This window comes from Oncorhynchus mykiss, chromosome 4, assembly GCF_013265735.2.
Source record: "Oncorhynchus mykiss isolate Arlee chromosome 4, USDA_OmykA_1.1, whole genome shotgun sequence".
NCBI classification, from domain to species: Eukaryota; Metazoa; Chordata; class Actinopteri; order Salmoniformes; family Salmonidae; genus Oncorhynchus; species Oncorhynchus mykiss.
Genome location: NC_048568.1, coordinates 36,332,181 through 36,345,000, shown reverse-complemented (window position 1 = coordinate 36,345,000; position 12,820 = coordinate 36,332,181). Strand labels below are relative to the sequence as shown.

Genomic DNA, 12,820 nt, shown 5'->3' with positions numbered 1-12,820 from the left:
TTTTACTCCAGATCGAACCCTTTTGGATACAATGTAGAACCCTCTGTGAAAAAGCTTCTACCTAGAACCAAAAAGGGTTCTTATGGGGACGGCTGAAGAACCCTTTTTTAGGTTCTAAATATAAGCTTTTTTTCAAAGAGTTGCAGTGCTTGTCAGAGAGCAGCCCTTCCATCTTAATTTACATTCCCCTCCTTCCTCCTCCTCTCGTCCCCTCCTCTTCTCCTCCCCTACCAACACCCACGCTCCCTCTCAGCCCTTTTTAATCTGAACACGTCAAATCAAATCAAATCAAACGTTATTTGTCACATACACATGGTTAGCAGATGTTAATGCGAGTGTAGCGAAATGCTTGTGCTTCTAGTTCCGACAATGCAGTAATTACCAACGAGTAATCTAACCTAACAATTCCACAACTACTACCTTATACACACAAGTGTAAAGGGATAAAGAATATGTACATAAAGATATATGAATGAGTGATGGTATAGAACGGCATAGGCAAGATGCAGTAGATGGTATCGAGTACAGTATATACATATGAGATGACTAATGTAGGTTATGTAAACAAAGTGACATAGTTTAAAGTGGCTAGTGATACATGTATTACATAAAGATGCAGTAGATGGTATAGAGTACCGTATGTACATATACATATGAGATTAGTAATGTAGGGTATGTAAACATTATATTAAGTGCCATTATTTAAAGTGGCTACTGATACATTTTTTTACATCAATTCCCATCAATTTCCATTATTAAAGTGGCTGGAGTTGAGTCAGTGTGTTGGCCTTGAGATAGAAACTGTTTTTCAGTCTCTCAGTCCCTGCTTTGATGCACCTGTACTGACCTCGCCTTCTGGATGATAGTGGGATGAACAGGCAGTGGCTCGGGTGGTTGTTGTCCTTGATGATCTTTATGGCCTTCCTGTGACATCGGGTGGTGTAGGTGTCCTGGAGGGCAGGTAGTTTGCCCCCGGTGATGCGTTGTGCAGACCTCACTACCCTCTGGAGAGCCTTACGGTTGTGGGCGGAGCAGTTGCCGTACCTGGCGGTGATACAGCCCGACAGGATGCTCTTGATTGTGCATCTGTAGAAGTTTGTGAGTGCTTTTGGTGACAAGCCAAATTTCTTCAGCCTCCTGAGGTTGAAGAGGCGCTGCTGCGCCTTCTTCATGATGCTGTCTGTGTGGGTGGACCAATTCAGTTTGTCTGTGATGTTTACGCCGAGGAACTTAAAACTTACTACCCTCTCCACTACTATCCCGTCGGTGTGGATAGGGGGGTGTTCCCTCTGCTGTTTCCTGAAGTCCACAATCATCTCCTTTGTTTTGTTTTGTTGACGTTGAGTGTGAGGTTATTTTCCTGACACCACACTCCGAGGGCCCTCACCTCTTCCCTGTAGGCCGTCTCGTCGTTGTTGGTAATCAAGCCTACCACTGTAGTGTCGTCCGCAAACTTGATGATTGAGTTGGAGGCGTGCATGGCCACGCAGTCGTGGGTGAACAGGGAGTACAGGAGAGGGCTCAGAACGCACCCTTGTGGGGCCCCAGTGTTTAGGATCAGCGGGGTGGAGATGTTGTTACCTACCCTCACCACCTGGGAGCGACCCGTCAGGAAGTCCAATACCCAGTTGCACAGGGCGGGGTCGAGACCCAGGGTCTCGAGCTTGATGACGAGTTTGGAGGGTACTATGGTGTTAAATTCTGAGCTGTAGTCGATGAACAGCATTCTCACATAGGTATTCCTCTTGTCCAGATGGGTTAGGGCAGTGTGCAGTGTGGTTGCGATTGCATCGTCTGTGTACCTATTGGGGCGGTAAGCAAATTGGAGTGGGTCTAGGGTGTCAGGTAGCGTGGAGGTGATATGGTCCTTGACTAGTCTCTCAAAGCACTTCATGATGACGGAAGTTTAGCTCAGTTCCCTTAGCTTTCTTGGGAACAGGAACAATGGTGGCCCTCTTGAAGCATGTGGGAACAGCAGACTGGGATAGGGATTGATTGAATCTTTGAAGCCACACAGTTTTTTTCTCTCTTAAGAAATGAGAAAAGAAAAAAGAAAAGCAGAAAAAAGACAGAAAGACAGAAAGAGAGGAGGAGAGGAGGAGAGGAGGAGAGGAGGAGAGGAGGAGTGAAGGAGAGGAGGAGAGGAGGAGAGGAGGAGAGGAGGAGAGGAGGAGAGGAGGAGTGAAGGAGAGGAGGAGAGGAGGAGAGGAGGAGAGGAGGAGTGAAGGAGAGGAGGAGAGGAGGAGAGGAGGAGAGGAGGAGAGGAGGAGAGGAGGAGTGAAGGAGAGGAGGAGAGGAGGAGAGGAGGAGAGGAGGAGAGGAGGAGAGGAGGAGTGGAGGAGAGGAGGAGAGGAGGAGAGGAGGAGAGGAGGAGTGAAGGAGAGGCTGAGAGAGACTCCCAAAAAGCCATTAGTTAATGTGTGTTCTCCTCTAACCATAGTTTGCGGGGGAATATGATTGAGCTGAGTTGATAGGGGGTCTCCCCGCGTAACTGAAACATGTTGTGACGTGAGAACATTTGACTCAGCGAGTGTGCTGCGATGTATTATTAAAAGAATGTGTTAAAGGCCCAGTGATGTGATTTTCATGTGTTTCATATATATTTCCAAGCTATGAGGTTGGAATAATATTGTGAAATTTAAAAAATAATGTTAATGCCCTTTAAGTGTAAGAGCTGTTTGAAAAGACTGCCTGAAATTTCAGCCTGTTTTGCAGGGATGGCGTTTTGGCCTGCCTGGTGACATCACTTAGTTTAGTTAGTTATCAATTATTGATAAGAAGATAGTTCAAAACCTCTCTGCCAATAACAGCTAGTTTTCAGTTTTCCCCTCCCCACTCAGACCACTCCCATACAGTCATAGCAAAATTCTTGCTTGAGAAATTTCTCTTTGCTAAGAAGCTATTTTTAACAATTTTAATTGATAACAATCACAGTAAGGTACTTAATTGTTACCCAGAAATGATTTGATGTTGAGATAAAAAATGGCTGCATTGGGCCTTTAAGTATATTCACGCTTTTGAAGTCCCGCACTTCCTATTATCAACTCCAAAAAGCTGCAGTCAATGTATTATTTATTCCTTCCGTACCTTGAAACAGTGTCAAAGTGTCTTTGTTTCTCCAAAACATCCTCATCGAGGGAAGTAGTGACATCATTTCACTTCCTGCATTATTCAGGACAAACTTCACAGACGGTAGTATCTCTGTCTGTTTGAAAACACAAAGCCATATTTGATCTCCCGAAATTGATAGTCGAAGTGTATCACTGAATGCATGGATAAAGCCTCAGCATGTCATCCACATGCACAAGTAGGATGGGAATTGGTCATTGCATATATTCTATATGTTTAGCATATTATACAATCACAGGCTCAGACATTAGAGATATAGCTTAGCCTATAGATATTTATCTTAAAAATAGTACAGAGAGAGCGATGGGTAAGCAGCAAGATTTGTGACCTGTTGCCACAAGAAAAGGGCAACCAGTGAAGAACAAACACCATTGTAAATACAACCCATATTTATGTTTATTTATTTTCCCTTTTGTACATTCACCATTTTCACATCGTTACAACACTGTATATAGACACAACATGGACCTTCTGTATTGTTTATTTAACTTTCTTTAAATGATCTACTTCACTTGCTTTGGCAATGTTAACATAATGTTTCCCATGCCAATAAAGCCCTTGAATTGCATTGAGAGAGAAAGAGGGAGACAGGGGGAGAGTGAGGGAGAGTGATGGAGAGAGAGAAAGGGAGACGGAGGGAGAGAGAGGGAGACAGAGGGAGAGAGAGGGAGACAGAGGGAGAGAGAGGGGGAGAGAGGGAGGGAGAGGGAGAGAGAGAAAGGGAGACGGAGGGAGAGAGAGGGAGACAGAGGGAGAGAGAGGGGGAGAGAGGGAGGGAGAGAGAGAGAGAGAGATTGTACTGTGTAAAATACAAAGCCCTGCTGGATATATGCATCAGATCAGAGTTATTCCTCCTACCAGAACATGTTCTCTTCAGTCTCAGAGTTATTCCTCCTGACAGAACATGTTCTCTTCAGTCTCAGAGTTATTCCTGCTGACAGAACATGTTCTCTTCAGTCTCAGAGTTATTCCTCCTGACAGAACATGTTCTCTTCAGTCTCAGAGTTATTCTTCCTACCAGAACATGTTCTCTTCAGTCTCAGAGTTATTCCTCCTGCCAGAACATGTTCTCTTCAGTCTCAGAGTTATTCAACTGACAGAACATGTTCTCTTCAGTCTCAGAGTTATTCCTCCTACCAGAACATGTTCTCTTCAGTCTCAGAGTTATTCCTCCTGACAGAACATGTTCTCTTCAGTCTCAGAGTTATTCCTGCTGACAGAACATGTTCTCTTCAGTCTCAGAGTTATTCCTCCTGACAGAACATGTTCTCTTCAGTCTCAGAGTTATTCCTCCTACCAGAACATGTTCTCTTCAGTCTCAGAGTTATTCCTCCTACCAGAACATGTTCTCTTCAGTCTCAGAGTTATTCCTGCTGACAGAACATGTTCTCTTCAGTCTCAGAGTTATTCCTCCTACCAGAACATGTTCTCTTCAGTCTCAGAGTTATTCACCTGACAGAACATGTTCTCTTCAGTCTCAGAGTTATTCCTCCTGACAGAACATGTTCTCTTCAGTCTCAGAGTTATTCCTGCTGACAGAACATGTTCTCTTCAGTCTCAGAGTTATTCCTCCTACCAGAACATGTTCTCTTCAGTCTCAGAGTTATTCCTCCTACCAGAACATGTTCTCTTCAGTCTCAGAGTTATTCCTGCTGACAGAACATGTTCTCTTCAGTCTCAGAGTTATTCCTCCTACCAGAACATGTTCTCTTCAGTCTCAGAGTTATTCAACTGACAGAACATGTTCTCTTCAGTCTCAGAGTTATTCCTCCTACCAGAACATGTTCTCTTCAGTCTCAGAGTTATTCCTCCTACCAGAACATGTTCTCTTCAGTCTCAGAGTTATTCCGCCTACCAGAACATGTTCTCTTCAGTCTCAGAGTTATTCAACTGACAGAACATGTTCTCTTCAGTCTCAGAGTTATTCCTCCTACCAGAACATGTTCTCTTCAGTCTCAGAGTTATTCCTCCTACCAGAACATGTTCTCTTCAGTCTCAGAGTTATTCCTGCTGACAGAACATGTTCTCTTCAGTCTCAGAGTTATTCCTCCTGCCAGAACATGTTCTCTTCAGTCTCAGAGTTATTCAATTGACAGAACATGTTCTCTTCAGTCTCAGAGTTATTCCTCCTACCAGAACATGTTCTCTTCAGTCTCAGAGTTATTCACCTGACAGAACATGTTCTCTTCAGTCTCAGAGTTATTCCTGCTGACAGAACATGTTCTCTTCAGTCTCAGAGTTATTCCTCCTGACAGAACATGTTCTCTTCAGTCTCAGAGTTATTCCTCCTACCAGAACATGTTCTCTTCAGTCTCAGAGCAGCAACCAGGGTATCACTCTAACAGAGACCTCACACTATGCCCGTAATCACACACACACACACACACACACACACACACACACACACACACACACACACACACACACACACACACACACACACACACACACACACACACACACACACACACACACACACACACACACACCCATAATCACACACACACACACACTACACCCATAATCACATACACACACACACACATACACACTACACTCATAATCACACACACCCATGCGCACCACACACATACAGACAGACACACAGACACACATACAGACAGACACACACACAAACGCACAGACACACTCCTACTCCTACACCACCTGGTAATAATGTCATCTGTATCCTGTGTCCTTCTCAAATCTCTGTCATCAGGGGACTTTTCTCCCAACAGGTTTGCAGCTCTGCAAATTACCTGTTTTATTTCACTCCTTCGCTATCTATTTCCCCTCCTTCTCTCCAAAATAGTTGTTAAACTGACTTGTTCCTTGGCCGCATGAAATGTATGAGCAGGGTTATGTATCAAATGAAACACTATTCTCTATATAGTGCACTACTTTTGCACTTTTGTGTAAAAAGTAGTGCAATATATAGGGAATAGGGTGCCATTGGGGACACAGATCAAGTGTTCAGGTGTTGTCCAGTGGGAAAAGTGATTCAAAATATATGTTCCTGAGTAGGGCTGTTCAGACATGCAAACCTATTTAACAGACTGATCTTTTTCCCTTCACATCTGTTGAGGTTTAATGAATTCAGGTTATTATGTAGATTGAAATGTGGAATGTATTGTTCAACACAAATGAATGCACAGACGATTGACTGGTTTTTCCAGGTTCTTTGTGTGTTCTGTTCTCAAGGACGTGGCTTTACAGGATTGTTGTCTATGTTTATTTGGTTATTTATTTGAAACCAAGCGTTGCTAAAGTAGGCCATTGACTGTCCAATATTCTCAAAAATCCTATTTTACCAAGTTTTCTAAATTAAACAACTAAATATTTATGTAGAAATTCCGCGTAACAATTGTTTTACTTTTCATTATAAACAAGGCTAAACCATTTTTCTAAATCGGTGTCTAAATGTGAATGATGATTGTTTGACAGTTGCTTTTGCCGACTGTTTTAAGTTTTTCTCTAAACTTTCAAACTTTAAAGGACCCAGCGACGTTGAGCGCTATCAAATGGGTAATAAGAAAATCCCATTCAATTATAAGAGGCCGGTAGAAGATTGGCTGCAGGAGAAAGGTAAACCTTTTACCAGATCTTCTAGAATATTCTGGAATATTGTTGTTTTCTTGTCATGTCATTGGCTTGTTTTCCTCTCAATCCTTCTAGAATGGATCCACAGCAATTCCTTTTCAAACCCATTAAACCATAATTAAACTAAACTTACTGTCAATTGTATTTTGTTCGTTTTTCCCTTCTTTTTTGTTGCCATTCCCTTCTTGTCATCATGTTTAAATTCAGAGTTTTGAATCATTGAAGCTGACCAGTTATTAAAGGGACTGGTGTAATCCACAAACAGTACATGATCAAATCTGATGTCTCACAACCAATAGTTGAACTTTGCTAAAAAAAGAAACACAAATCTCCCTGCTGAAAGCTCCAGTAATATTTGTGGACACACTTAACAGAGAGTGTATATTTGTTTGAGTTGGAGCTCTAAACGAACTTCCAGGCTCTATTTTGGGGTGTTACTCCCACGACAGTGGTTTGACACACCCAACCGAAGCATTCCTCTTGTTTTGGTGACAGCAATAGTAACAGTAATTGGGACCTATTGTTCGAACTCTACTCAGCACTAACATAAGCCCATCACCGTGTAGCCTGCCCTGAAATAGAATAGAACTTTTGGAATGAAATGGTCTACTTCCACTCCACACAGTCTGTTTTACTGTTCATCGTCTCTACCTCACTGCTGTTTATTACAATGGAGAGGTGTGCTCCCAATATATTCTGCTTCTTACTAATTTTCCTGCTTGACATAATATCATTATAAACTACATTTAAAGTGGATTGCCTAAACTTGCTAAGATGATTATAAAGTCCCTTTAACAACGTCTAAAAACACAAAGCAGTTTATGATCCTATTAGCATGTACTACATGCATGGATCAACATAATATTTATTTTTATGTTACAATGATATGAGATTTATTTCCCTTTTCATTTCATGCCCAATGTATTGTAATTGTGAATGTGACAAATGCAATGAGCCTGCAGTGCTGTGTGTGTGTGTGTGTGTGTTATGGAAATTTGATTTCCAATTAGGATTCTCCTGTATTCCGAGTGTTATTTGTATAATTCATTTCAGAACTAATGCATGAGCAGTGTGTTTTGACTGCGATGGTTTAACTCCCGTTTATGGAAGTTTACTGTGGATTTCATGACATGTACGACAGTCTATTAGTTGCATTTTATCACATTATGTTGCAATACAAAGGTCTCCCTTGTTTTTCTTTTAAATAATTTAACTGCGTGATTATATTGCGTTGTTCAGGGGATTACGAATGCAGTGAATGTTTCTGGTTTCATGAGTCAAAGATCTTTTCCAAACACACTTAACTGACCTTTGTTTATTTATAAACAGATCTGGGTTCAAATACATGTGTATTTGAGTATCTGGTATTTAATATACTTTTTATTTGTGTATTTCCAAATACACAGTCCAAAACAAGTAGCTGTATTTGAGTATTTTAATGGTTATTTGTAAAAAAAATAATAATAATGAATAAGAAAGCATACCAAATTGTATTTGAGAGTATTTTCAAATACACAGTCCAAAACAAGTAGCTGTATTTGAGTATTTTAATGGTTATTTGTAAAAAAAATAATAATAATGAATAAGAAAGTATACCAAATTGTATTTGAGAGTATTTTCAAAAACTTATTTCAAATACTGTTTTCAAATACATGGGTTAAGCGCATGGGAGTTTATTAGAGTATTTTCCAATACTTTCCAAGTGTTTTTCCAAATACCTTCAAATATTCAAGTGATATATTTTAAATAGTATTTGAACCCAGGTCTGATACAGACACAATTAAAACATCGGCACGTTAAATATGCATGAGTCGAGATGCATTGACACATCACACCTTAACGCACACAAACTCCCAGCGCTTGTCCCCAGAGGGGCATTAGAGGTAAAGATTTATAAATGCAGTAAAACCAACGTGTGGACAATATGAGTGTAGACTACTTAAACGAATCAAGTACAACCAATTTAAGTGCATTGTAATGGTGTTCTCCCTGCTGTCCCCCTCCCGTCTCCTCTCAGGCCGGCAGCTCACCATCTTCAACACCCAGGCGGCCATCTCTATAGGTGGTAATGACCGTAAACGCCCCTACCAGGGCCAGCTGTCTGGCCTCTACTACAACGGACTAAAGGTACGATTCGTTGACTGATTTGATAAATAAAAGTCGAAAGAAATCCACTCCAGCTGAAAAAGCCGTAATGGGTGGACTGGCAGCCATTTTGAGTGTACACATATAATTAAAGCAGGAAGTAAAATCTAATTCTATAATATATACTATTCTAAGGTCCTCAACATGGCCGCCGAAGGTCACGCCAACATCAAGGTGAACGGGAGCGTCCGATTGGTGGGTGACATGCCCACCAGTAGGGGCGCTGCCCGCACCACCACCTCTGTGCCACCTGAGATGTCCACCACCTTCATAGAGACCACTACAACTCTGTCTACGACCACCACGAGGAAACAGCGCTCCCCACCCACCATTCAGGTATGTGTAGGGGAAGATGGGGGGGGGGGGGGTCATTGATCAGGGAGGGAGGAAATGGACGTGTGTGTATGAAAGATTAGTGGAGGGAAATGTGTGATGTTACATCATGTTACCTGTTGGACACACAGTGCATTCGGAAAGTATTCCGGACCCTTGACTTTTTCCACATTTTGTTACATTTCCACAACCTTATTCTAAAACGTATAGATTTTTTTCCCTCAATCTACACACAATACCACATAATGACAAAGTGAAAACAGTTTTTTAGAAATGTTTGCAAATTTATTAAAAATAAAAAACAGAAAAACCTTATTTTAATTTTATTGTTTTTTATTTCACCTTTATTTAACCAGGTAGGCCAGTTGAGAACACCTTTATTTAACCAGGTAGGCCAATTGAGAACACCTTTATTTAACCAGGTAGGCCAGTTGAGAACACCTTTATTTAACCAGGTAGGCCAATTGAGAACACCTTTATTTAACCAGGTAGGCCAGTTGAGTACAAGTTCTCATTTACAACTGCAACCTGGCCAAGATAAAGCAAAGCAGTGCGACACAAACAACAGAGTTACACATGGAATAAACAAGAATACAGTCAATAACACAAAAGAAAAGTCTATATTTAGTGTGTGCAAATGAAGTAAAATTACAATTTCGCAAATAAACACTGGAGTGATAGATGTGCAGAAGATGAATGTGCAAGTAGAGATACTGGGGTGCAAAGGAGAAATAATATATATATATATATATATATATATATATATATTAAATATAATAAATAACAATATGTGGATGAGGTAGTTGGATGGGTTATTTACATATGGGCTATGTACAGGTGCAATGGTCTGTATGCTGCTCTGATAGCTGATGCTTAAAGTTAGTGAGGGAGATACGAGTGTCTAGCTTCAGTGATTTTTGCAATTCATTCCAGTCAATGGCAGCAGAGAACTGGAAGGAAAGGCGGTTTTGGGGATGACCAGTGAAATATACCTACTGGAGCACATGCTATGGGTGGGTGCTGCAATGGTGACCAGTGAGCTGAGATAAGGCAGGGCTTTACCTAGTAAGGACTTATTGATGACCTGGAGCCAGTGGGTTTGGCGATGAATATGAAGCGAGGGCCAGCCAACGAGAGCACATAGGGCGGAGTGGTGAGTAACATGTGGCTTTCGTGACGAAACAGATTGCACTGTGATTGACTGCATCCAATTTGCTGAGTAGAGTGTTGGAGGCTATTTTGTAAATGACATCGTCGAAGTCAAGGATCGGTAGGATGGTCAGTTTAATGAGGGTATGTTTGGCAGCATGAGTGAAGGATGCTTTGTTGCAAAATAGGAAGCGCCAATTCTAGATTTAATTTTGGATTGGAGATGCTTAATATGAGTCTGGAAGGAGAGTTTACAGTCTAACCAGACACCTAGGTATTTGTAGTTGTCCACATATTCTAAGTCAGAACCGTCCAGAGTAGTGATGCTAGGCGGGCGTGCAGGTGAGGGCAGCGATCGGTTGAAGAGCGTGCATTTAGTTTTACTTGGATTTAAGAGCAGTTGGAGGCCACGGAAGGAGAGTTGTATGGCGTTGAAGCTCATCTGGAGGTTAGTTAACACAGCGTCCAAAGAAGGGCCAGAGGTATACAGAATGGTGTCGTCTGCGTAGAGGTGGATCAGAGAATCACCAGCAGCGAGAGCAACATCGTTGATGTATACAGAGAAAAGAATCGGCCTGAGAATTTAACTCTGTGGCACCCCCATAGAGACTGCCAGAGGTCCGGACAACAGGCCCCCCGATTTGACACACTGAACTCTTGGTTTCTCAGTCATTTGAGAAACCAAGGCTGTTGAGTCTGCCGATAAGAATGCGGGGATTGACAGAGTCGAAAGCGTTGGCCAGGTCGATGTATACGGTTCCACAGTATTGTCTTTTGTAGATGGTGATTATGATATCGTTTAGTACCTTGAGTGTGGCTGAGGTGCACCCACGACCAGCTCGGAAACCAGACTGCATAGAGGAGAAGGTACAGTGGGATTCAAAATGTTTGGTGATCTGTTTGTTAACTTGGCTTTCGAAGACCTTAGAAAGGCAGGGTAGGATAGATATAGGTCTGTAACGGTTTGGGTCTAGAGTGTCTCCCCCCTTCAAGAGGGGATAACCGAGACAGCTTTCCAATCTTTGGGGATCTCAGATGATACGAAAGAGAGGTTGAACAGGCTAGTAATAGGGGTTGCAAAAATTGCGGAGGATAATTTTAGGAAGAGAGGGTCCAGATTGTCGAGCCCGGCTGATTGGTAGGGGTCCAGATTTTGCAGCTCTTTCAGAACATCAGCTGTCTGGATTTGGGTGAAGGAGAAATGGGGGAGGCTTGGGCAAGTTGCTGTGGGGGGTGCAGAGCTGTTGACTGGGGCCAGGTGAAAAGCAAGGCCAGCCGTTGAAAAATGCCAATACTTACTTATTTATATAAGTATTCAGACCCTTTTCTTAAGAGACTTATCTGAGCTCAAGTGTATCCTGTTTCCATTGATCATCCTTGAGATGTTTCTACAACTTGATTGGAGTCCACCTGTGGTAAATGCAATTGATTGGACATGATTTGGAAAGACACACATGTCTATATAGGGTCCCACAGTTGACAGTGCATGTCAGAGCAAAAACCAAGCCATGAGGTTGAAGGAATTGTCTTAGGAGCTCGGAGATAGCATTGTGTTGAGGCACGTATATCTGGGTACAAAAAAAATGTCTGCATTAAAGGTCCCCAAGAACACAGTGGCCTCCATTATTCTTAAGTGGAAGAAGTTTTGAACCACTAAGACTCTTCCTAGAGCTGGCCACCCGGCCAAACTGAGCAATCGGATGAGAAGGGGGGTCAGGGAGGTGACAAAGCAAAAACAGTCTCTGACAACTCTGACAGAGCTCTACAGTTCCCCTGTGTAGATGGGAGAACCTTCCAGAAGGACAAACATCTCTGCAGCACTCCACTAATCAGGCCTTTATGGTGGAGTGGCCAGAAGCCATTCCTCAGTAAACAAAAAAACCTGTTTTTGCTTTGTCATTATGGAGTATTGTGTGTAGATTGATGATGATTTTTGAATAAGGATGTAACGTAACAAAATGTGGAAAACGTCAAGGCGTCTGAATACTTCCTGAATGTAATGTTCTAAGATTATTAGTATAATTATAACAAGTAGACAGTCAAGTAAGTATTGGCCTCCTCAATAAGGGTTTTACTTCGGTTTCAATTACCATTGTCCACATGACTACTACTGCTGCCAACCATGCGGCTCCTGGTTTAAGCGATTCCTTTACTTGCCAGGTTTGGGGATTTGAGCTCTTCTCCTTGCTTGGTTTATCATGGATTGGATATATGTATCACCGTGGCAGAGGATTGGATATATGTATCACCGTGGCAGAGGATTGGATATATGTATCACCGTGGCAGAGGATTGGGTATATGTATCACGTGGCAGAGGATTGGGTATATGTATCACCGTGGCAGAAGATTAGATACATGTTTCACAGGGGCAGAGGGTTAGATACATGTTTCACAGTGGCAGAGGGATTAGATACATGTTTCACAGTGGCAGAGGATTGGATATCTGTTTCACAGTGGCATAGGA

The 12,820-nt window shown here is 42.1% G+C and overlaps 1 protein-coding gene across 5 annotated transcripts in view; it reads left to right on the top strand.

Moving 5' to 3' along the window:
- Positions 1-12,820, top strand: part of nrxn3b (neurexin 3b) — a 610,311-nt gene that overhangs the window by 516,354 nt on the left and 81,137 nt on the right. For 4 of the 5 annotated variants that reach the window (XM_036976206.1, XM_036976208.1, XM_036976205.1 and 1 more), the window contains 3 exons: positions 6,625-6,714; positions 8,747-8,856; positions 9,010-9,210. In XM_036976206.1, coding sequence (XP_036832101.1) covers positions 6,625-6,714; positions 8,747-8,856; positions 9,010-9,210 — 401 coding nt within the window. The remainder of the gene's footprint in view (positions 1-6,624; positions 6,715-8,746; positions 8,857-9,009; positions 9,211-12,820) is intronic. The other variant, XM_036976207.1, reaches the window with a different exon arrangement.